This window comes from Trachinotus anak, unplaced genomic scaffold (assembly GCF_046630095.1).
Source record: "Trachinotus anak isolate AG129_WGS33_773 ecotype Australia unplaced genomic scaffold, CSIRO_AGI_Tana_v1 ptg000028l, whole genome shotgun sequence".
In the NCBI taxonomy this organism is placed as follows: Eukaryota; Metazoa; Chordata; class Actinopteri; order Carangiformes; family Carangidae; genus Trachinotus; species Trachinotus anak.
In genome coordinates, this window is record NW_027273879.1 from 7,935,532 (window position 1) to 7,957,825 (window position 22,294).

At 39.4% G+C, this 22,294-nt stretch overlaps 2 protein-coding genes across 7 annotated transcripts in view; one reads left to right on the forward strand and one right to left on the reverse strand.

Annotated features, from left to right (window-relative positions):
* The window catches only part of LOC139611923 (inactive phospholipid phosphatase 7-like), a 61,650-nt gene that overhangs the window by 8,647 nt on the left and 30,709 nt on the right, over nt 1-22,294 (reverse strand). For 3 of the 5 annotated variants that reach the window (XM_071466958.1, XM_071466959.1, XM_071466962.1), the window contains one exon: nt 21,451-22,290. The exons of the other annotated variants lie outside the window; for them this stretch is intronic. In XM_071466958.1, coding sequence (XP_071323059.1) covers nt 22,254-22,290 — 37 coding nt within the window. In that variant the 3' untranslated portion in view covers nt 21,451-22,253. Of the gene's footprint in view, nt 1-21,450; nt 22,291-22,294 lie in introns of those variants that run through there. 5 annotated transcript variants of the gene reach the window in all.
* fam78ab (family with sequence similarity 78 member Ab) lies at nt 88-12,392 on the forward strand. Of its 2 annotated transcripts, XM_071466966.1 has the most exons (3): nt 88-623; nt 1,508-1,811; nt 7,308-12,392. In XM_071466966.1, the coding sequence occupies exons 2-3, from the start codon at nt 1,549-1,551 to the stop codon at nt 7,831-7,833; spliced, it is 789 nt and encodes a 262-aa protein (XP_071323067.1). In that variant the 5' UTR covers nt 88-623; nt 1,508-1,548; the 3' UTR covers nt 7,834-12,392. The 2 variants fall into 2 exon arrangements, with proteins under 2 accessions (XP_071323067.1, XP_071323066.1); XM_071466965.1 differs by lacking the exon at nt 88-623 and having other exon boundaries at nt 1,425-1,811.

Genomic DNA, 22,294 nt, shown 5'->3' on the forward strand with positions numbered 1-22,294 from the left:
CATGCGTGCCTACATTTCCCAGCATGCCTGGGTGCTCAGGGCGGAAGTGTCGTCTCAAAGATACTTATAGAGCTGCTTCCCAGGCAGCTGAAATAGACCAATGCGTATCGGGGTGAACCTGCCGTGGCAGCGATGGGACGAGCTCGGAGGAATGACAGCTTGTGCAGGAATCTAAGCTGAACCGCATCCCATCACACGGAGGACCGCGACGGCCAAGCCCGCTCGAACTATGTGACTATGTGCTGGCGGTTCATCCTACAGAGGCGTTATGTTTTCTTTTCTATTTATTTATTTTTAAATTTTTTTTTTTTTTTTTTTTTTTTAAGAATGCATCCGGTGAAATGGGTGCTAAAGTTGACCCGGCTGTGTCCTCTGGATGTGTCGGCGCTCGAGTAGGTCTCAGTGCGGGTGGAAATGCTACCTCTCTCCCTCTGTGTCTCTGTGGGACGGTGAAATCATTTGCAGCGATAGACTTGGGGAGAAATAACGGGAGCCGGCGCGAAAGGAGATAACGGAATTACCTCTCTGACCGAGGAACTGTGCGAGCAGCCGTTCACTCTCAATTTCTCTGGGACTTCGCCCTGCTGAAGACACTGGAGACTTTCCAGTGAACTGTTTTATAGGTAGACTCCTCTTTTTCTTTTTTTTTTTTTTTTTTTGCATGTTGTTTTTTGTCGGTTATAAATAGACCACGATTCATGCAGTTGCATCACATGGACCTATAATCCACACGTTGTATTGTCGTAAAAAAAACAAACAAACAAAAACGTCCAGTAATGGTGTTAAATCGTTAAAATACACTTTTGGATTGAGACAGTTGTGGATTAAACGGACACTGGGCATCTCTGCTGAGTGTGAGCCTCATATCCGAGCTGCCATTTGTCGTTTATAACTGTCCGGCTTAACATTTTTCAAGTCAGATTTGTCACCAGCTGGATGTAGAGAGCTTTGACCATTAGATGATAGTCCGAGGATTAGCCTCTAATGAAATAGGCTAAAGAATCACACAAAAGACAGTTCGACACTAAAATGTAACACTAGTACATTTTGTTAATTATTTAGCTCATAATTAACCCGGACCTTTTACGCGCACCTTTCCAATGGGTGCATGTTGCCGGAGGGTCAAGTCATTTTGCTATAGAGCACATTTAGGACGCAGTGACTTGTATTCTGACAGCATGAAAACATCAATGCACGGATAAGGAAAGTTAATGCACCTGCGCTTATTCGGTGAAGTTGCCTTTACGCACCGGAAAGCATGCGCTCTGCAAATATGAAGATTTTCTAAGCCCTTCTTCTTCTTCTTCTTCTCTTCTGAAAGTAGTTTTGGATCAAAGATGCATGGGTTTTTTATGAGACAGTCTTCTGTACATAAACACTTTTCGTTCTGGTAAGCTTTTCTTGTTTTTTTTTTGGTGGGGGGGGTTTTTTGGGGTGGGGGAATCATGATGAGGATCCAACTGTGGTGATTTTCTTGCTGTTTCCATGCGTCTTTCTTCTCCCCCAGACCTCTGGACGTTGTTGTGGATTGTGTTGCTGTTTAATGCAATGGGCTGTATCCAGAGTATCAGGTGTAAGCCCAAGAGTTTCCGAGACAGTATCATCGTCCTGGAGGTGAACACTTGCATCGATTCCAACCCCACCAGCATCGACGAGTCAAACAGCGTGGTCCTGCGCTACCGGACACCGCACTTCCGAGCTCATGCCCAGGTCCTGGTGCCGCCAGTGGCCGGGCAAGAGACATGGACCATCGGCTGGATTCAAGCGTGTAATCACATGGAGTTCTACAATACGTATGGAAACAAAGGGATGTGAGTATCATGGGCTCTTTTTCCTGCATCTACTGATGTTGACCATCATTGTTAGGTGATGAGCATGTGTTGAGCACATTTGGTTTGGAGTCCCCAGAGGTTTTATGTTTGGAGTACTGAACCCCAACACTGGAATGAAGCCTTCTGAGCTCTGGATGAATTAACATACAAGGGAAAAAAAAGGTTTGCCAAAAACTTTTTATGTTTCCCTCTGAGTTTCTTACTGGGATCACTCAGACAATCCTCTTAATTCTCACACAGATGTATTACGCCTGCAATTAACAGTTATTGTCATTAGTGACTAATCAGCCAATTACTTTGAAATGAATAGATTAATATTGGTCTACAACTGTAAAAAAACAAAAAACAAAAAAAAACAAAAAAAACTGAAGAACAGTGCCTTCGTGACTTCGAAGAGCCCAGAGTGACATCTTTACATGTGTCTGACCAGCAGTTTGTTGTCTGACAAAGATCAAGCAGCAAACCCTGCCATTTGAGAGGAATAATTACTTGGTTACTTAATCAATTATCAAAATAATTGCCCATTATTTGAATGTTGATAAACTAATTGTTCAAAGCTAGCTAGCACGTTATGTTTATACCATCTAGCGCTGATAAAAACAGTGATTAAAAAGTGCTTCATCTAAAAAAAAAAAAAAAAAAAAAAATATGGAGAATACTAAAATTCTAGGCTGCCAAATTCTACCACAACCAGTTGCTGATGTTAGGCTATGCAGATAAAAAATTTAACCAGTGTCGACATGGCGAAAAGATGCCCAACTAAAGTAAATTAGGCACTTATTTCCAAATGAAGTCATGTCCACCCACTGAAACAGAACCTTTATTTCAGTGTACTTTGGGCTGGATTGTGAGAGTGTTGGAGTTCCTGTTTTTTTAGTGCATGTAATGCTAAAATTTCCCTAAAGTGGACATTTTATTGAGTAGTGAAACTTGGTTGCATCTGCATTATCCAGCATAACTCTGTGCAGTGTGTTCAAAATATTACACATTAACATCTGTCGTCAGGAAGATAATGTTTACAGTGAAGTAAGATAAATGGACTTGTGTCTGTGAGTGCACTTTAATTCAATCAGTAGCTCAGCTGTCTGCAGCATGTGGGCCTGTGGCTGCAGGCTACAAAGTACTTCAAAACCTGACAGATATGGGAGCAGGACATTGTGATGGAAAATAATTGCTATGACCTGTCAGATCCCTCCGCTTGTCAATACAGTTATTTTGCACCAGTGGTTATTCAAAAGCTTTAAAATGGGGTCATGACACCGTCTCATTCACTGTCTCTGTTGCTTTTTTCCCTCCTTGTGTGTTGGGGCAAATGTTATACAAGTAGCGTATCTTATACCCTGTGGTGGGCAAGCCACAAGCCGACATGTACCCAGAATACACTTTATCTGTAGGCACTGCAGCAGAGGATGTTTGAGTGCTGCACGTCTAAGATTAGAGACCCAGTCCCCTCCCCTACACCCCCGCCCCATTACGGCCCCACATGTGTGTGTGTGTGTCGGTGTGAGCGAGATGGTGAGAAAGTGAGAGAGCCCCCAATTACTCTCCCAAAGTCCAGACTGATCGATGCCTTTTGTAAAATGCAATTTGAATTTACAGTCATTGCCTCTTTCATCCAAACTACACGACTGTATTGTGAATATTAACTCTTTTAGCTTGCAAATTGTTATACTGTTCTGTCTTTTTAGTTAACGATGACTGTCTCCATACAAAGAAAATCAGCAAAAAACATCCAATCTAGAAACATAATATAAACAAAAAGCTGAATAGTTTCCCATTTTGAAGCCCAAAACAAAAAACTGGAGATAGTCACTAATTCCTAGTGTATTGTACTTCACTGTGCTCACAGTAGAAGAGTGAAGAGTATTACGCATTTCTTCTAATTTTATCAGTTGTGAAAGATTTAAGGCTGTAACTAATGATTATTTTCATTTTTGATTAGCCTGCTTAATTAATCAATTAAGCGTTTCAAAAAATGTCTGTCTGCATCTTCTCGTGTCTTGTCTTGTTCGACCACATGTAAAAAAACCCAAAGATATTGAGTTATAAAACAGGGCTGGATTTAAAGGGCTGGAACCACCAAATAAATAGTGGTCAAATAATTTTCTGTTGATCAACCAACCTATTGACCGACTAATCATTTCAGCTATGAAGGGATTCTTTTACAGATCACATGAACTACTGACAACCAGGTTCCAAAATAACATGAATGCATCACTTTAAAGGATTTCATTTCTGAAATTACAAATGCTGCTTCAAAGGTGGGTCACATTTGTCCGCCATTAAAGAGGAACAGTAAGCAGCACTTTCACATATGATAATGGCTACATATGGGAAATACTGTGTGACAAAGAGGAACAGTGATCTCCAATTGGAACTAATATGGATGTAACAGATACTGTTTATATATAGCACTGCACTGTATATAGGGGTGTTGGAATGCACCCATCCACCTTTGCGGTAGTGTTTGCAAAGCCAACTCCCCTCTTCGTACTGTGTTTACATTATTTTGTCTGCCCCTGTAGTTCACATGCTCAAAAATGCATTTCATATATTATCATATTCCATTCTTAAAGTCATTAAACTTTTCTTCCCAGCAAGGGCAGATAATGACAGAACTTCACGAGCCTATCAAGGCCATTTATTCTTGATGTTCATTTTTGAAGTCACTCTTAGGATGCAAGAGATGAGGCTGCTCTCGCTGCTGATACTCTCATACTAAGTAGCTTCTTTGATAGTAATAAAACTTAAGTGTGCCGTAATCAGACAGAACAGATGAGGATGGGAATGTGGGTGATTTCTCAGTTGGCTTTGGATGATCTGCTCAGGATTCTGGACACATTCATTGTCTCTCTTCCCCCCACCCCTGTCTTTTAGCGCAGCTTCACTGAGGTACAGTTTTGTAGGTTTGGACATTGTGTGTATTTATAAACAGGCATGCACACATGCTAATACACATACCAATGTGTGTTGTGATTAGACGAGGCCTGCTGTGTTGCCCTAAAAATGTAAAGGTGCTAAAAATAAAAACTCGGTGGGGCAGTGTGGGACTGTTGTACTCACGCTCACAAACTCATTGGTGGTGAGGATAAAGCATGCTGTAATTGGTTGATTTATTGCATTTGCATCCTATTTCTTCACTTCTATTCCTTATTATGTCTTATTAACAGAATTTTGTTTCTCCAAACCACTCACTCTTAACATTCAAATGATAGAGGCAACACAGCTGCAGAAACAGGAAATGAGCTGTTTCCACATTGCCTCTGTTTGGTCATGATCAAACTTTCACAGTAAGACACACCATTTCTCAATGAAGCTGTTTACAAACTTCTAGTAACTTTCGTGCAGTCAATCGGCCTACAGCTTTCACATTTTAAATATCACATATTGTTTTTGGCTTAAATTGATACTGGTCCAGTTAAACCTTTGCTAAAGAGCTCGTAGCTTTAATGTGTACAGCACAGGGCTTATTATAACTCGAGGTTTAAAGTCGTAAGTGAACAGGAAATTGTTGCAATCATGTGCTAAAGCAGTGGTTCCCAAACCTTTTCTTTCAGCCTTGTCAGATTAACTCAGGTTCAACACCATCATGTTCCAAATATTGATTGGCTGATTTTCTTCTTTAACATTTCAATGTTACTTAAAAATACAGTACATAAAAATGCATATGGTATTGGTATTATTTCCATACAATTCAACTATCTTTTGCATTCATACTGAGGAAGCTAGATGTTTTTGATTACTCATCCATTACTTTACTTTTTAAAAATCTATTTCACTGTCGTTTCTTTATGCTTTATTTCAACCATTTATTCACTAATTTTAGAGAACTCTTTACATTTCATTTACCTATCTATTTCAACTATTGATCCATTACTTTTAGCTAACTGCATACCCTTATCTGTACATTTGCTAACTGGCCTCATGTTCTCTCGACTGCAATAGAATTCTGGTCAATATGTGGATATATAATTTGAATCAAAGTATAATTTAAATCTTTTCTGCAACTCCAGAAGTAACAGTAAGAACAGGTACCCCTTGTTGGGACTCGCTGTACTAGGGTGCATACATCATTTACAATAACTGACATGCTTGGGAGTCACTTTTTTTTTTTTTTTTTAGTAGTGAAGTAGTGAATCATTTTTTAACATCATTGTGGTCCTGTCACAAATACTCACACCACATACTGCAGACCATTTGGCTGTGTAAAACAGGAAGTGAGCCATTCCTCTGCAATGCATTCTGCAGTCATGATCAAAGTTCCATAGTGGGTAGATGACTCTACATTGTACTTGTGTGCAGTCTACTCTACTTGATGTTTTGCCCTTGCTGCTATCTTCTGGCTTTTGATGTACTTTGTTTTACCACGACAGTTTCACAGAAATTTGTGTACAGGACCATGTCTCGGTTTTACTGTCAAACAAAACTGACATTTAGGTTTTTAACTTTTGATGGAAAGTACCATCTGATGAAGGAACATAGTTACATGTTAATGATAAAGTACGATGTGTGTGAAGCCATATTAAAAGAAGGATATTTCTATCCAGTCATTTTCTCATCAATAAAAAGTTTTTGTTTTTTTAGTAGTGGAGTTTATGCTACTGACAGAATGGATTGATTTTTCAGAAAAAGTAATGTACATATGCATGCACACACATTTTCTCTCTCACACACACACACACACACACACAAATGCCAGCTGATATCATGCCTGACATGCTAATTTCACCCCCTGGGTGAATACATAAATCACAGTGTGAGGCCAGGCCGGACAGTAAGTCATGTGGCTGTGATCACACTGTTATCTCCACTGTTCTGCTGGTCCTCAGCTTCAGGGAAAGAAAGGTAATCTTTTTCCTGCTGCTGGCAGAAAATCAATTGGTGGATGGACCAGAGGTACCAGGTTAGTTAAGCTGTTCAGCATCACCCGCTTTGTGTGTCACAATATTTTAGTGTTGTATTGTATTTTTTCTCAGCAGTTTAAAAATTGGTGGAAAGACCCGACTGTGAGCTTCGAACTTCCCACATTTTGCATCATGTGTTACTGGATACTGAGATGCAAATGCTAAGCTATTTATGAAGACAGAATTAGAGAAGAGAGCTTTTTACACAAGAAATCCTTGGTATGATATATTGTGTCAGAGCTAAACCTTCAGGGTAATTCCAGTTTATTACAACTTGGGCCTTACTTTTGTAGTTTTCATTCCTGTCAGTAATAGGAATGTTGATATCACTAAAAAGAAGTGAGACAGGTCAAGAAAGACATAAGGTATTTGGAAAAGAAAAGAAAATATCCATGACAGTTTACAGAGAGCTGCCTGGTTCAATTGATACAGTGTTATCATAACCCATAGAAATGATGATCAAAACTATAACTAAATGATCCAACTTGTGATAACTTCCAATCATCCTTTAATCTCATGAACCACATAATTGCTATGAGCTCTATCACTGATGATCCCTTTCAACTTCCAGGTCGAGTTGGGAGCTCCCCGACCTGCGTGATGGCAAGATCCAGGCCATCAGTGACTCGGATGGTGTCAACTACCCATGGTACGGCAACACCACGGAGACCTGCACTATCGTAGGCCCCACCAAGAAGGACAGCAAGTTCACCGTTAGTATGAATGACAATTTCTACCCCAGCGTGACATGGGGTGTGCCGGTCAGTGACAGCAATGTGCCTCAGCTTAGTAGCATCCACCGCGATCAGAGCTTTACGACCTGGCTGGTGGCCATTAACCAGGCCACCTCAGAGACACTTGTCCTGCAGACAATCCGCTGGAGGATGCGGCTTCACATCAAAGTGGACCCAGAAAAGCCTCTGGGTCACAGGGCCGTTCTGAACGAGCCTGTGGCCCAGGAACAGCCCCAAATCCTGGGCAAGAATGAGCCCATTCCCCCTAACGCCATGGTCAAGCCCAATGCCAATGACGCCCAGGTGCTGATGTGGCGGCCAAAGAATGGTGACTCCGTGGTGGTCATCCCACCCAAATACTGACCTGCTTCACTGACCAGACTGGCCTTGGATACTTAAACAGTATCATCTCTTATTTGTTCTCTTTTCTTTCGTTCCTGCTCCTCACCAGCTCTCACTGCGTTAACCTTTCGTTGACATAAATTTTCTTCTGTTTTCGCCTCCTTCCTCTTCTCTCTTACATTTTAAAACTACTTTGAAGAGAAAAACAGACAGAGACAAATGACACCAGCTCTGACAAAAAGACCAGCTGTTGCTATGAGGGCGGAGGCTAGTTGAACATACAGTACTTTTGAAACTGGAGTGAACAAACTGCAACCATTCTACCTTCAAACTGGGTCGGGTCTCACTGTGCTAAATGAAGTAATTGCAAAAATAATAAACAAGGGTATTACTTTGTTTTTTTTTTTTTTTTTATTTAATATTTTATATTTTGGCTCTTTGGGTCAAGTGATACGAGGTTTGTGAGTGTGGGTGAATTAGAGTATTTACATGACCATGTTTGCGCATATGCTACTACATGGATATGCACAAATGTTCTGTACATGTACAGTTGTGTTTTTATTTATGGGTTTGGAGAGAGTGCATTTAATTTTGTTTCTTGTTGTTGTCATGTGCTTCACATGGCGAATTGCATTGGGTGACATATTAGATTTTTTTTTTTTTTTTTTTTAACATGCAAGACATTCAATCCATGCTGCCTTAAGTTTACTTTGCTTTCCACTGCAAACTTTTTAGCCTTAAACAAAGTGCAATGCAGTATTTTGCTCATTAGTCCCGTCTCTTCCAGACTGTTGGTGCTGGCATGTGTGGGTTTAGGACAGGAGTGACACCACAGAAGAAACACTGGGTCTGAAATTTAGGCTTTTTTTTCATGTTTAGCTGCATTTACCTGACAAATGTATTGTCTCACAAGTACAACCAGCATTATGTGTAGACACAGTTATACAACCAGGCTAACTAGTTGTGTTTCAAGTGCATTATGCAACAGAGGAGATGCTCTGTGCAGATGGACATACAGAGAACACCAGTTCAGCCAAACGTCGTCAATAGCACTCAGCACACGAGACTCTATGTGCAATAACAACTTAAACAAAAGGTACTCAAAAGCAAAGTTAAACTCATTTCATTCATTTTATTCTACTTAGCGGTGGCTGTAGCATTCAATGCCAGAAAACAAGTTTCCCTTTCTCTGTATCTCTCCATCTCAGGGCCCCTTTTTCACTTCCTTCCCCTCTCTTTTTTCTTGCCTAATCTGTCTTGCCACAAAAAGCAAGTGTTTGCATCGCTCACGTTAAACAATCGATACTTTAAATTAATAAGCAGTCACAGACAGGGGAAATAACTTTTCATAACTGGAGTATAAGAACAGTGCACAGTCCACTTTTAGTCATCCCTTCATCTGACAATCATACACAATGTATTTAATATTGTTCCCTTTCTCTCTATAGTATTTAATATTTATTTTTTGTCCCTTATCCTCTTCATCTACACCAACGCTCCTCCTCCAACTCCTCCTTTCCTCTCCCCTGCCTTCGCCTCTTCTTTCTCTCACTTTTTATCTGTTGTCGAGGCTGAAAAGCAGAGCAGGAGGCATGCGAGTTTGATCCCAACTGCTCGGTTGGCATATAGATGACCCACTTCCCTGCTTTGCCAGTTGTAGCTCTTGCTGCAGAAATGTGGGGCTCGTCTCTTTATTTTTACGCCAGCAAATGTGAGACTGAGAAACACGCATAAACAAACAGCTCTGGTCAGCTAAACAGCAACATTAAATGAAGTAACGCCCATTTAAATGTTAATCTTTGAGCGCGGCTTCAGCCTCAAAAATAAAAACTCTGTTTTTTTTTAATCTGCTAATGAGCTCTGTAAGAGTTTGTTCTGTTAACGGCCAGTTCTTCAGAGGCTTTCAGAGCTTTGTAGCTTCCAGAAGCTACAAACATTTTTTGCAAGTTCACTGTGCTCCCCAAGTCCCTGTGTTTTGCCTCCAATCCAAAAAAAAAAAAAAATTTGCATGCAAGTCTGATCTGCTCATGTATTTCACAAAGATTTGTAGGCTGCTGTTTCAGTGTATTAGCATCTCCTTACTACTGACTGAACAAAGCATTCACCCTTCACACTTGGTTCAGATCACATTTCTTTCTGTCTTTTAGGATATTCTGTCTGTTTTACCATTACAAAACAGAATTTATGTGTGACTTAACTCAGCAGTACCTTCATGTGGCTGAAATATCTACCAAGACCTTAAAGGAATATTTCAGCATTTTGAGAAATATGCTTATTTGTTTTCTTGCTGAGGGTTAGCTGAGTGGATTGATACCATTCTCACATCTCCGAAGAAAACAAAATTGTAATATCCAAAACATTTAAATATTTATTCAACCATGAAATACTGTCCAGTGTAAATCTAATGGCGTGCTAGTTCACTAGAATGACAGCCTTACGCTCCAGTCTTTGGAGAATTAGCTAGCAAAAGGCTCTGTTGATATTATAATTACATTCGAAGCCCGTACGTGGCTACATTAGACACTGCTGCTCAACTCGGTTCATGCGTAACCGCGATAGCCTCTGCTCTGGGCCAAGTCCCAGTGCATCGTGGTGATAGGAGAGGGAGAAGAGAAGCAAGAGGCTAGTTAGGGACTGCCGTCATAATTAGATCTGCAGTGACACACTTACATGCCCTAAATGGACTGAACTGTGCCGAGTCGTGCTGTGCAAGGCAGGGGCTAGCTAGAGTCATGGGTGAGGTTTAAGTGAGGTCAAATAGCAAAGGGCAGGGGGCAACGTGTCCATGTGAGAGGAGCCGCCACATTCCTACACTAAGTCGAGTGGCTGTGAGGGAATGAAGATGAAGGTGACAACAAACTGAATCTATTTGGAAAAGTGGGGCTCATGTTAAGAACTCAGTGACCTTTCACCTAATCTAGTACGGGGACATTTCTGTAGCGTGGACTGCCTCATAATGTCTTGCGATGACCTCTGGACATGGTGGATAGTATTCAAGCTGGACTACATGTAATGTAATTAAACCCTGACACGCAGAGGCCCGCATTCGTAAGGTGTGTATGTGTGTGTGTGTGTGTGTGTGTGTGTGTGTGTGTTGTCATGTGAGTCTCAGTGCTAAATCCCATTGGAGGGATTTAGGGAGGATGAGGAGTTTCACTGATGCATTTCTGCTGTTGTTGAGTCATGATTCTCTCTTTCGCTCACACACATGCACGCACACACACAAACACACAAACACAAACACACACACACACACACACACACACACACACACATTGCAGGAAAGGTTACGCCCTTGTCATAAAGCAGGGACAGAGCTTACCCTCACAAACATACACACAAACACCCTGAGGGGAAAGGAGCAGGCCCGGCGTGGTATCTGATTGTCACAGCAGTGTCACATTGGCAGTGTGAACTCATTTATCAGGCCTGCACGTGGACTGTCTGAACACATGCACATGCTACAAAGCCATATGCAGAGACACACCTTTCTACTAATAAACAGGAAGCGATGTATGTATCTCTTTTTGTCGACGAACTACAGAGATGCCTACAGAGACTTTTTTATGAAAAGGAAATTGAAATACTGAAATCACTGAGTGGGTGCCTGTTAACTATGATACTCTGATGTTAGGAAAAGGGCACTAATTGTCTTCTCTGTGTGTGTCTGAATCTGTAAACCTTGTGTTACTGATGTGTGTTTTATATTCACAAGGCAGAAATAACTCATATATGCTTCATGTGCTTCCTTAACTAAGCCACAGAAAAACAAAACCGAACAGTTTGTTTGCTGTATGGAAAACAAAAAGTGCCAAAATTGGACAAAGCCAAAACTATGCAGTACACTATTGTTAGTAACTTGTGAATTCAAAAACCTCTTGGCACTTAATAATAGGCCTGTTTCCAGTTGTTTTTGATAATTAAATTAGCATTAGCAAATGTATTTCCAGAGAAACATCACAAATGTAAATGTAGCCATGTGGGACATTATTTGTTGTTGTGTTTTCTGCTTGTGGAGCTGTGCCAAGAGATCAAAAGCCTCCTCTCCTAAACCCACACCTTTACAATTCTTTTGAGGGCTGCTACCTTTGCTTCAGCTCTTTATGTAGTTATTTAACCCCCATGAGACATCCCTTTTATTTATACCAATAAAACATCCCAACTTCACACTCAGGACCATCTGCTTTCGTTTCCTAGCTTTAACTATTGGTTCTATCTCATGAAAAAGAAAAAAAATTGATGTTCCACAAGTCAGTTCATCTTGCTGTTCTCCTTATTTCAGAAATTATTTAACATAATACAGTGTTTGAAAAACAACCCCAAATGTAGTACATAAGATACTATAAGCAACTGTGTTTGTCTCTCATTTTGTTTGGTTTGTTTTCTGGAAATACAGCACTGAAATAGTTGAAGCAGTATGTGTTCTTGTGTTCAGCTTTGACTTTTACAACAATACTTGAAAATGGGTCAGTTCTGGCAGATATTTAAAACTGTGAAAATGCACAACATTGGGGAAACAACCCCTGAAAAAAGATATAAAAAATGTTTTTTTCATGAATCAATAAAATGTGCAAATGTTACCCATCGTCGTTCCTTTTCTTTTTTTAGCTTAAATGTGGAGCCTTACTTTTATGAAGGAAAATCACATATGTTCAAGGTTAATGTTATCAGATTTTTTTTTAAGGTCTGGTAAAAAAAAATTTCCATTCAAGATGTTTTAATCAGTAGCCTACTTTACTGGTCTGAGTTACACTGTATATCCAAACTAAAACCAACAATGACCCCTTTTCTGTCTGGTAGATCCACATCACATTTCCTTCCTTAATTTATGTATCCACTAGTTACATCTGTGCACCTGAGGGTGGGTTTCTCTCCAGACATGTTGGGCTCTGTGTTCAGTGAATTTGCACAAACTAAAGGACCAGATACCCTCTGAGTCCGGACAAAGAAAGTCTCAAGTGCCGAACTGAAAAAGCTTGAAAGCTTTCACGCATACGTATGATGCTCCCCGAGGCCACACATACAGGACATCATGTGCTCAGCAGTCTATGTCTCAGTCACTGAAGAGACTTCTATAGCAGCAGAAGGGATGTTACTGCTATATATATATATATATATATATATATATATATATATATATATATATATATATATATATATATATATATATATATATATATATATATATATATATATATATATATATATATATATATATATATATATATATATATATATATATATATATATATATGCCTCTTTTTGTTGATGGCAGTGATTGAAAGCCATAAAAGACGATACAGCAAAGAATGGTAGAGTGAAAGAACTGGATAAAATCAAGAGAGAGGATATAAAAAGAAACACGCAAAGAGAACAGTACAATTTAGAGTCAGTATACAAATAAAAGGGAAACTTTAATAAGTGAGCGACTGTTCTGTATATTGCAAAAGATTATATTTTACGGGTAAATTTGTCATTCTGCATAGGAATGTAAAAACTGGCAATTTCAAAAATGTATTTGTGGAACAACTGAATCCATAAGTCATTGGTTGCTGATGTTGGAAGTGTGTGACTATGTTTGGATTACGTAAAAACGGTGACTCCTCTACCAGTCAGGAACTGACAATTATTTCAAGTCCATTTCATTATATATTCTTTCTGTATTTTCATACTTTCAGCCACATTTCCATTTAACAGATAAAGATGGCAACATTTGGTCAATAAATCCCAACATGAAACAACCAAAACTAACAATGTGTTCATCTGTCAATACTTTTTAATTTCCCTTCCCCGTCTGTGGCACATAAATCTTTCAAAATGGGTCACTAACATATGGATTCATTTATAAAAGTGCTCAGCAATTTCCAAAAACAGTTAGGCACTGGGACTTTTAGCAAATATTACTGAAACAGGAATATCGGATTTGATGGGAACTATTTTCAACTGTGGATTAATACACATTTGGTGTGCTAGTGAGGATTTACAGCATGGGGGACTGACTTGATTAAACTACACTGCCCATGATCATCATAATGCAGAAACAATTCATTGTTGGTTTTGGTCTTTTCATGGGATTTGTTGACAAAAAGAATCCACAGCCTTATCCTTTCCTTTCCTTTCAAACATTCTAAAGTTGAAATTGACAGTTTATATGCGTGACCCTGATCTGTCACATTTTTATGCATTGTCTTATCCAAGGGGATAAAAGGGTTATCAGACAGATTAAATTCTGAGAATCAGAGCTACATCAGATAAGATTAGGCACAATGGAGCAATAACTAACTCTCAGTGGCTTTGGGAACTCTTTCCTTTCCCACCAGCACACAATCATTTGGTCAAAGGAATAAAAATGTATGCATCTGAATGAAGTAATTGAAATGCAAGACAGGTACACAGGTATGCTGAACAGGGATGATAGCAGAGGAGTCTTTTTTTCCACCCCGTCTGCACTGCACCTCCATTACAACTCTCTATGGAGTTCTCAGAGAAATGCAAAGTGCTCTAGTGGGTTCCTTAAATTTCTGTTCATCACTTGGTATATAATATTACCACATTAAACACGTAGGTAAGGGCTTAAAATTAATCTCTAGTCTACAGCATAAGCAGGGAAGCTGATATTTTCTCTCTCAGTCCCAGCCCAGAGAATCACTGAAGATGTAATGGAGGACATTGACTCACAAATTTTTAGACAGGCTTGGGATTTAGCCACTTGTGGCTCTAATGAGAACTGTGAAAACTCTGTGTTAACAATGAAGGAGAGGGGATAGGGAGGGTAATTAAAAGTGATACTATACTTTGTTTTAATGGCTGTTTTGCTCAAAATTGTCTCAAAATATTACGTGGCTGAGTCCTGCAGCTTGAATATGTCTGTTTGCTGGATTCAATTCCAGACCTGCAGCCTCTACTGTCTATGCTATCCTTGTCACATTCCTGAGCTGCACATTCGCAGCTATATTTACATGGCTCAGAGTCTGCGAGTATGTTGCAGTGTCTCCCTGCATACATCCACCTGTCCCTATGTGTAATACCAAGTAATCACTGCACCTCTGTATCTTCTGGCACCAGACATTACTAATAATATTCCCATGGAGCACTAGCTTGTTATCGTTCTCTGCAACAAGTCCTCCATACAGGCTGCTTGTCCCTCATATTTTGGCTCTCTCTTGAGACGGAGGACTGACTTCCGTGCAACCTTATTATTATATCACTTTTTCAGTAGCGTATAACAATAATTTCTAATGATATAATTGATTAAATTAATGCAACGTGGACCTGGAGAACTGGCAGAAAATGGGTGGATTCATTAATCAGTTTAAATTTTTGCTAAATCGTCACTTGCCCATTATGAGACTATGAGTTTACTGTAGCTAGCAGTAGTGATGGTAATGTCTCAGTTGCAATAACATACATCGCATTTTTTTGCATTTTTTCTTTACTAATAATTCAGTCGGCAAGAGAAAATATTTAAGAATTTAAGAACTACACTTTTCAAAACCTTCTCGGGCCATTTTGAGGAAACTGGTTTTCAAGACTTTCCAAAGCTGCAGACAATATTATGTAACTTATTTAAATGTATTATAGCAGCAAAGTAGATAAATCATTGTTATACTTAAGCCAGACAGTCACTTTGCAACCCCTACAGTTATATAAGAGATTGATTTAACAACATGGACATCAGTGCTGCATCTGGACTGTCAGACTAAGCTTTGACAATAACTGCTCACTATTCAGTATAATGCAATCTTCCATTTAAATTAATGACAGCCATTAAACGTCGAACATCCCACAAGCTGGGACAGGGGTACTTATGGGCAACCTTTAATTGCCATCTGTGTAATTACAGCATGTGATGTAGCTGGATCCCACACCTCCCACACTGCCAAAGACTTTTGTAATGAACCCAGACATCACAAGCAGCTCCTGAGGGGAAGCATATAGAGCCTTTACACAACTAGACGCTGAACTACTTTGTGAGAAGTAAAACCGAGCACCTCATCTGACCAGTGCTTGTCTGGTCCATAATTAATTACTGTGAATATTAATGCCTTCACTCATATTAATAAAACATAAGATGGAGTCTCCCTTTGTTTCATAATTTCTTCCAAAACATTTCATTCTTTGATGCCAGTTGGCTTAAACTGAATCCATGGGTGTGGATTGTCATGTCTTGTCATTCCACACCACTGTGTCATGAGTAGCACCTCCATTTATAAACAAGATGTGGTAAATTCTAGTCAAGGGTTTGTAAGTTGTAACTAATGGCTTTAATAATGGTTAATCTAATGGCTCTTATCTAATGTGATGGTTAATCTTGCAGATCAGTTGGAAGCCATTAATGACAACACATTTTTAGGTTGCCCAGTTGTTAAAAATACTATTAGCTGGTATTTAACCTTTCTCTTCATTTGTTAATGCATTGATAAATTATCATGGGATTTTCACTTTCTTTTAATCATAATTCCTGCAGGTATAAATGTTATTAAGTAATTTATAAAGGGTTTTCTTCTATGGGAAACTTTCAGTTATTAGATCTCAAAATGTTGTTCAATCACTTGCATTGCATTTCTGTTTTTGATATACAATTAATATAAATATAGGAATAATCAGATCACTCAAACATACTGAAAAATAGAAACTATACATTATCTGTAGGTTTTTATGAAGCTGCTGATATAGTCTGGCATCACGGTATCTGCAATCGCACGTTTGGATACAATTAAGGTAAAAGCTTAGCGAGCACATGGCCTGTGATCCCTACTGTATGCTTATTCTCACTGACCAGAAAGCCATTAGCAACGGATAATTTGGCTACATAAAAATAAAGACAAAAGCATGCAGATGTTGGCAACGAACTTTCTAAATCTGTGTGTGTGTGTTACACATACAGTAACACTTATTTTCTAGAGATCATGCACTTCAAGTGTATGATGATAACAAGGTATAGGCTCTTGGGTTGACAGTGTTGTCATAACAGACCAGAGAGCTGTACGACAAACATGACAGTGTCTAAATAGCCCAAGTGGTTTGTGATGAATCACTGGCAATGTCTCACAACAGGCCTTTAGATTTTAATGTTGATTGAAAAAAAGAGAATAATGTTACAGGTGGATATGGATTTAGTCAATTTATGCACCCAAAACTTGGCCAGTACAACACAACTGCTGACAGCAGCAGTGTTTAATATGCAGTCAAATTCAAGATGCTTGCTTAGTGAAAAGGGGCAAGTCCTAGATTCAGCAGATGAGAAAATTAACCACAGTAAGTGTTGACTGAGACTCAAGAGCTCAAAATGAAACACTCAGAGGGATATTGATGAAATAATGAGCTAACCATGTCCTCTGCTGCAAAACATACCCCATAAATTACATAAAAAATCTCAGCAATCAAATTATGCTTCAAGAGGCTGGATTAGCTGACAACGTAATTACTCTTGGGATCAGTTCTGACAAAGCAGATGAAACCAGGGTGACAACGGGGACCAAAGCGTCAGCTCAAACTGGATTCCAGTGCTGTAGAAGCAGAAAATGCTCACCTGAGTGGGACATTCAGAGGTGATGCTTGGAAGCCAGCTGTGGCTCAGCTCTTGCTTTAAAAGAAAAACAGCCTTTGTAGGCACGGTAAGGGGCCAACCTCAAGTGCACTTCAGTGTAAACAAATAAGGACTTCTCACATCAGTGGCACAAGCAGCTTGGGGAAAAAAAAAAAAAAAACTGCTGCCGGCGATAAAGGACTCTCACTATGGTAACAGTCAGGAGCAGCCGACTGAATACTTTCAGCAATGTGAAAACATAGTACTGCAGGTATGTTGATGTATGCAAAATGATTTACCTACTAGTATAAGATTTCCTGTGTCTGCTTCCATAGATACATCTGGTGTCACCTATCCTCAGTTATTATGGCTGGATCAAAGGTAACATTAGCAGATATTTGATATCCTTCCACATGGCACCTGTTCTCCCTCTCCTGATGCTGCCTGTCTCATTTTAGATGTTCTCTGATGTTTACACTTGAATAATGGGAAAGGAGTGGCAGATCGTGGGATCAACAGTATAAAATACTTTTCACAGGAACACTAGAAAGAGTAGTTGTTGCCTTGGTGTGTGTCTTTAGTTTTCATTAAAGGCCTTTTAGAACTGCTTTCTTCAAAAATTTCAATAACTCTGTACGACTCTGGTGATGCTCAAAGCCTTACCCCTGACATCTGTGATAATGCCTGACATCCATGATCAAGTCTATTAGATAAGAAGTTAAGCCCATTGTCAGTAATCCATTCACATGCAAAGCAAGTGTTGATATTGCTGTTGCATGCACTTGTTTATGTTGTGTCACATGTGAACAGAAAAGGGAGAACCAACCTCCTTTGCAGGGGCACTTCTGTATTCTTGGAAGACTAAATGGTGCTTGACGGAAATTAAAACTTTCAGTATAAAGCTCCTTTGAAGTATCAGGGTAACTGAACTGCATAATCCCCGTGAGTGACTTAAAGACAGAGAGGGAGAGAGAGTGAAAGAGGAGGAGGAGGAACGAAGGCAGGTAGGTAATTAAAGCTTGGGAGGCTGGGATGGACTTACTGGCACAGTGGCTTGGATGTTATTTATCATGCATTATGTTCATGTCAGTGCTGCTGCAATGCTCAAAGCTGGGCTTAGCATTTAAGCACAAATACTAGCATGCTAACTGATGATGACCTCACATTTTGCAACTTAAAGGAGCCATTTGTAAATTGCTACATAGTCACTGTTAGCATTAACAGCTGTTTACTTAACAGTCTTGCCAAGAGCCTCAGCAATTGTTGCGTTTAAAAGACAAGAGGTTATAATACACTCTCTGAGCAGCGCTGCTACTTGGGAGCAGACTGGATGCTGCAGTGACTCTGTATTGAGTGATGAGATGGCCGGGCCAGTAGGGGGCTAGCTGGCCAGCGTGCTAACTTCATAAGAAGTAGTCATAGAAATAAAAGAAAACCTGTTTCCAACAGTGGAGACAGCTCTTGGCAAGAAAAAAGGTGATGATGTTGAACCTGCAACGTTTGCACTTACGACTGGTAAGTAAACAGCTGTTAATGCTAACACTGGCTATGTAGCAATAGCAAAACTTCAAAAAAACTCCTCTAATGGTAGCAGCAGTTCCAGCACTGCGCGACACCAGTTAAAGAAAAAGAAAAAAAAAAGCTCGAGTATAATGTGCGTCAGTGCTACTATGGAAAGGACTCAGTGCAGGTCCTGCTCTGCTTTGTCCCACTTGAAACTCCGCCAACTATAAAGAATAGTAAATTACGGCTAGGTTATCACTTGCTGACTTGCTTGGTTTCTGAAACAACCTCTTTTACTAGTGACTTATGTCAGGTGAAAATATTTTACATACCAAAGTAAAACTTGGTAATGGATATATCTATTTCAATTAACCATTATGTAGACAAAGAGGAGCCCAGTATCAGCATGCAGATTTATGGAATTATATTACAGGCATCAAAAATTCAAATTTCAAAGCTAATACCTCTTAAATATTTGTCTCATTTTGATTTCACCTATTCATCATCATTCATTCTTATTACTTTTCTTTTGTAAGAATTTCAAGAAATCTAACCTATTCATAACAGCATGGTCCACTGGCTATCCATAGGGGTCGTTCTAGAGGGGGGCCGTGGAGGCAGTGATCCGCAGTGCACCACAAAGTCAGTACAGCGTCCAGAGGGGAGAGAGGTCTCACTCGTCTGTTAGTGGATTATTGGATTTGGATTATCTGTGCAGACAAAATTACCCATTAGGGAAAATTGTAGCATGCTCTCTCAGAGTAGCTGGGGTCCACATATGGTCTGGGAATAACTCTCATCTTAATGTAGGAGCAGCACATTGTTTATTGAAATGCCTTCAGGCCCAAAAGATGCACACACTGGGGGTTGGGGGGGTCCAGTGCCACATGTGGAGATGATGAATATATTCGCAAAGCACGAGTAGGATGTGCTCAAGAGTCGCTAATCATCACTCACTGTGGGGGGTGGGGGTGGGGGACAGAGAACGGGGTTGGGGGAGGGGTGGTTTGGACTACGCTATTTTTATCTGGATGCCATGAAGACAGCTGCCACCCTCCAGAGTGCGAGACTTTCCTGCACTTTCCATCATCAGGAATAGTGACATGAGAGATGTACTGTCAGTATCAATAAGAACTATAATATGCCTGTGTGCTTGTGTATTGATCTTGGTGTTGTTTTTTTTCTTTCTGTTATTGTGAACTTGGCTAAATTGTATTTTAACGCTTTGGCAACAACTGTTTTTTTAAACTTTCATGTTAATAAAGCACCATTAAATTTGAATTTCACTATCAAGTATTTCTGTTATATTTGTGCCATTATAAAAGTAGAAGAAGGAAAGAAAGAAAAAAAAAAAAAAAACTCTGCCTTTAATGCTTTTATAGAGGCCAGTTGTGGAGTTGGTGCTGAAAATCTCATAAGCTCATCCGCTTTAACTGAAAGCATTACAGACTCTGGGCTCTGTAACTGCCCCCGTGCCTCTGTAATCTGCCAATGCGTCCAACTGTAATTCTTTACCTGCGACATCACATAGATCTGGTGCCGATCACACATCATTGTGATCGTGTACATAATGCTGTTGCTTGTCCAAAGATACAAAACTAATAGGATATACAGTATTCTGGTTGCGCTCTTGATTGACTAATTTAACTAAAAAAAGCTGTTGATTAAAAAATAAAATTGATTTACACTCAGTGGCTCCAGTCCACTGGTTATATCTATCAAAGACTGCTGGGGAATGTGGATTCAACCATTTCAGCAGGTGTCTCCAACAGGTCACATTATGACCCTGACATTCCTGCGCCACTTCAGAACGACCAGGACCTCTGCCATCCGTGTGGCGAGAGACGCAAGATAAGGGTCGACAGAGTGACAGTGACATGCTCGACAGCCATAAGCCGGGGATGTAATTCTGTTGATGGTGGCCACATGCCACAGCATCAAGACTCTGATCCAAACCATAGATCCCCATCAGCATTCTCCCACAGCCCAATTTAGCTCTGTATGAGTCAATGAATTCCTTACTGAAGATGAAGGAATGAGCTGCATATCAAGAAGGATTTAGCATTAATTAGTGAACCATCCAAACATAGCCTAGGGCTAGCTGCCATGCTATTCTTCATGCCTCCTCGATTTAAACTATCTAGTTTTATATGGCTAATACTAGATTTTATTTCCCTTTGCATTAAGCAAATGCTGAGCACAGTGATAGTGTGAAGTGCTGTTAAAAACTATGTCAAGATTCTTTGCTATACAGTTACTTCAGTGAACTGTATAAAATAAAATATCAAAAATAATATCTTCCTACTTCACAAGATAATTTGTCAGTTATATAAGGGTGAAGATTAAAGGCTTTGGAAAAGGTCTGTGACCAAAACTTTTAGTTACTACTGCTTAAATGTACTCCCAACAATATAAAGAAGCACTCAATAAGTGAATAAGTCACATGATGATCAGACAACTTTTACCTTTGTTCTCGGTTTCCTGCCGGAAAACCAAATCCTAACACAACATATTCACTGGAAAGACAAATCAGTGAGCTGTTAACATTACCGCATTAACAAATAAATTGTGATATTAAGAGAATCACCATTTAGAGTAGACAAATAACTTGTTTGAGAAATTTAGTTTATTTCCACTTTTTCGTGTAAAAATATACATCAAGAGGGGATTTACTGCAAAAATTATTTGAAATGGAAAATATATCGTTTTTTAAATTCAAAGCACAATTCCTTTTATCATAGTTCAACATGTTGGGTTTGTTAAATTTTGGTACATTCTACGTGGGTGTACATTTTTGACAAATTTCTGTTCAAGACTGTATGAACAGTTAGACAGAGCTGGATTGATCAGTGCTTTATATAGCCATGCTGATTAAAACCATTTTACATAATTCCACTGTAGTGAAATGTTCAGACATAAAGCTCCTTCATGTACACTGTGGTGTTTCAAAGTGCAGAAACTAAAATTTTAAAATGCTAGACAGAAGGCAACATCATTCTAGTATGAATGTTATGATGATAAAGTATATGATACTGAAGTCTAATCTGCATCAATCTGTAACAACGTATGACTTCTGAAAAAGGTCATCACAAAATAATTTTTTGTATTATTTTGTGATTTTCAAAAGCATTATAGAAAATGTTTTTTCCAAGGTACCTCACATTGATCTGTCTTCTGACCACATAATACGGCATGAACTGGATAATAGTACGTGGAGAATGAACTGCACTCTGCAAGCTGCTTTGAAAGCTTGTATTTTTTTTTTCTAAAACATACAGAAGTTTTCTAATTGACTTTATTTACCCCTTCAACCCAAAAGCAACACAGTCTTCCCCTTTCCCTCCTCCCATTGTGTGGCACAAAGGACTTGATTGCAGAAAGTACTGTGGCTCATGGAGGTTTAATAAAACTAGCTTCTCCAACTGGCAAATGTTTGTGAACTTGATCTGG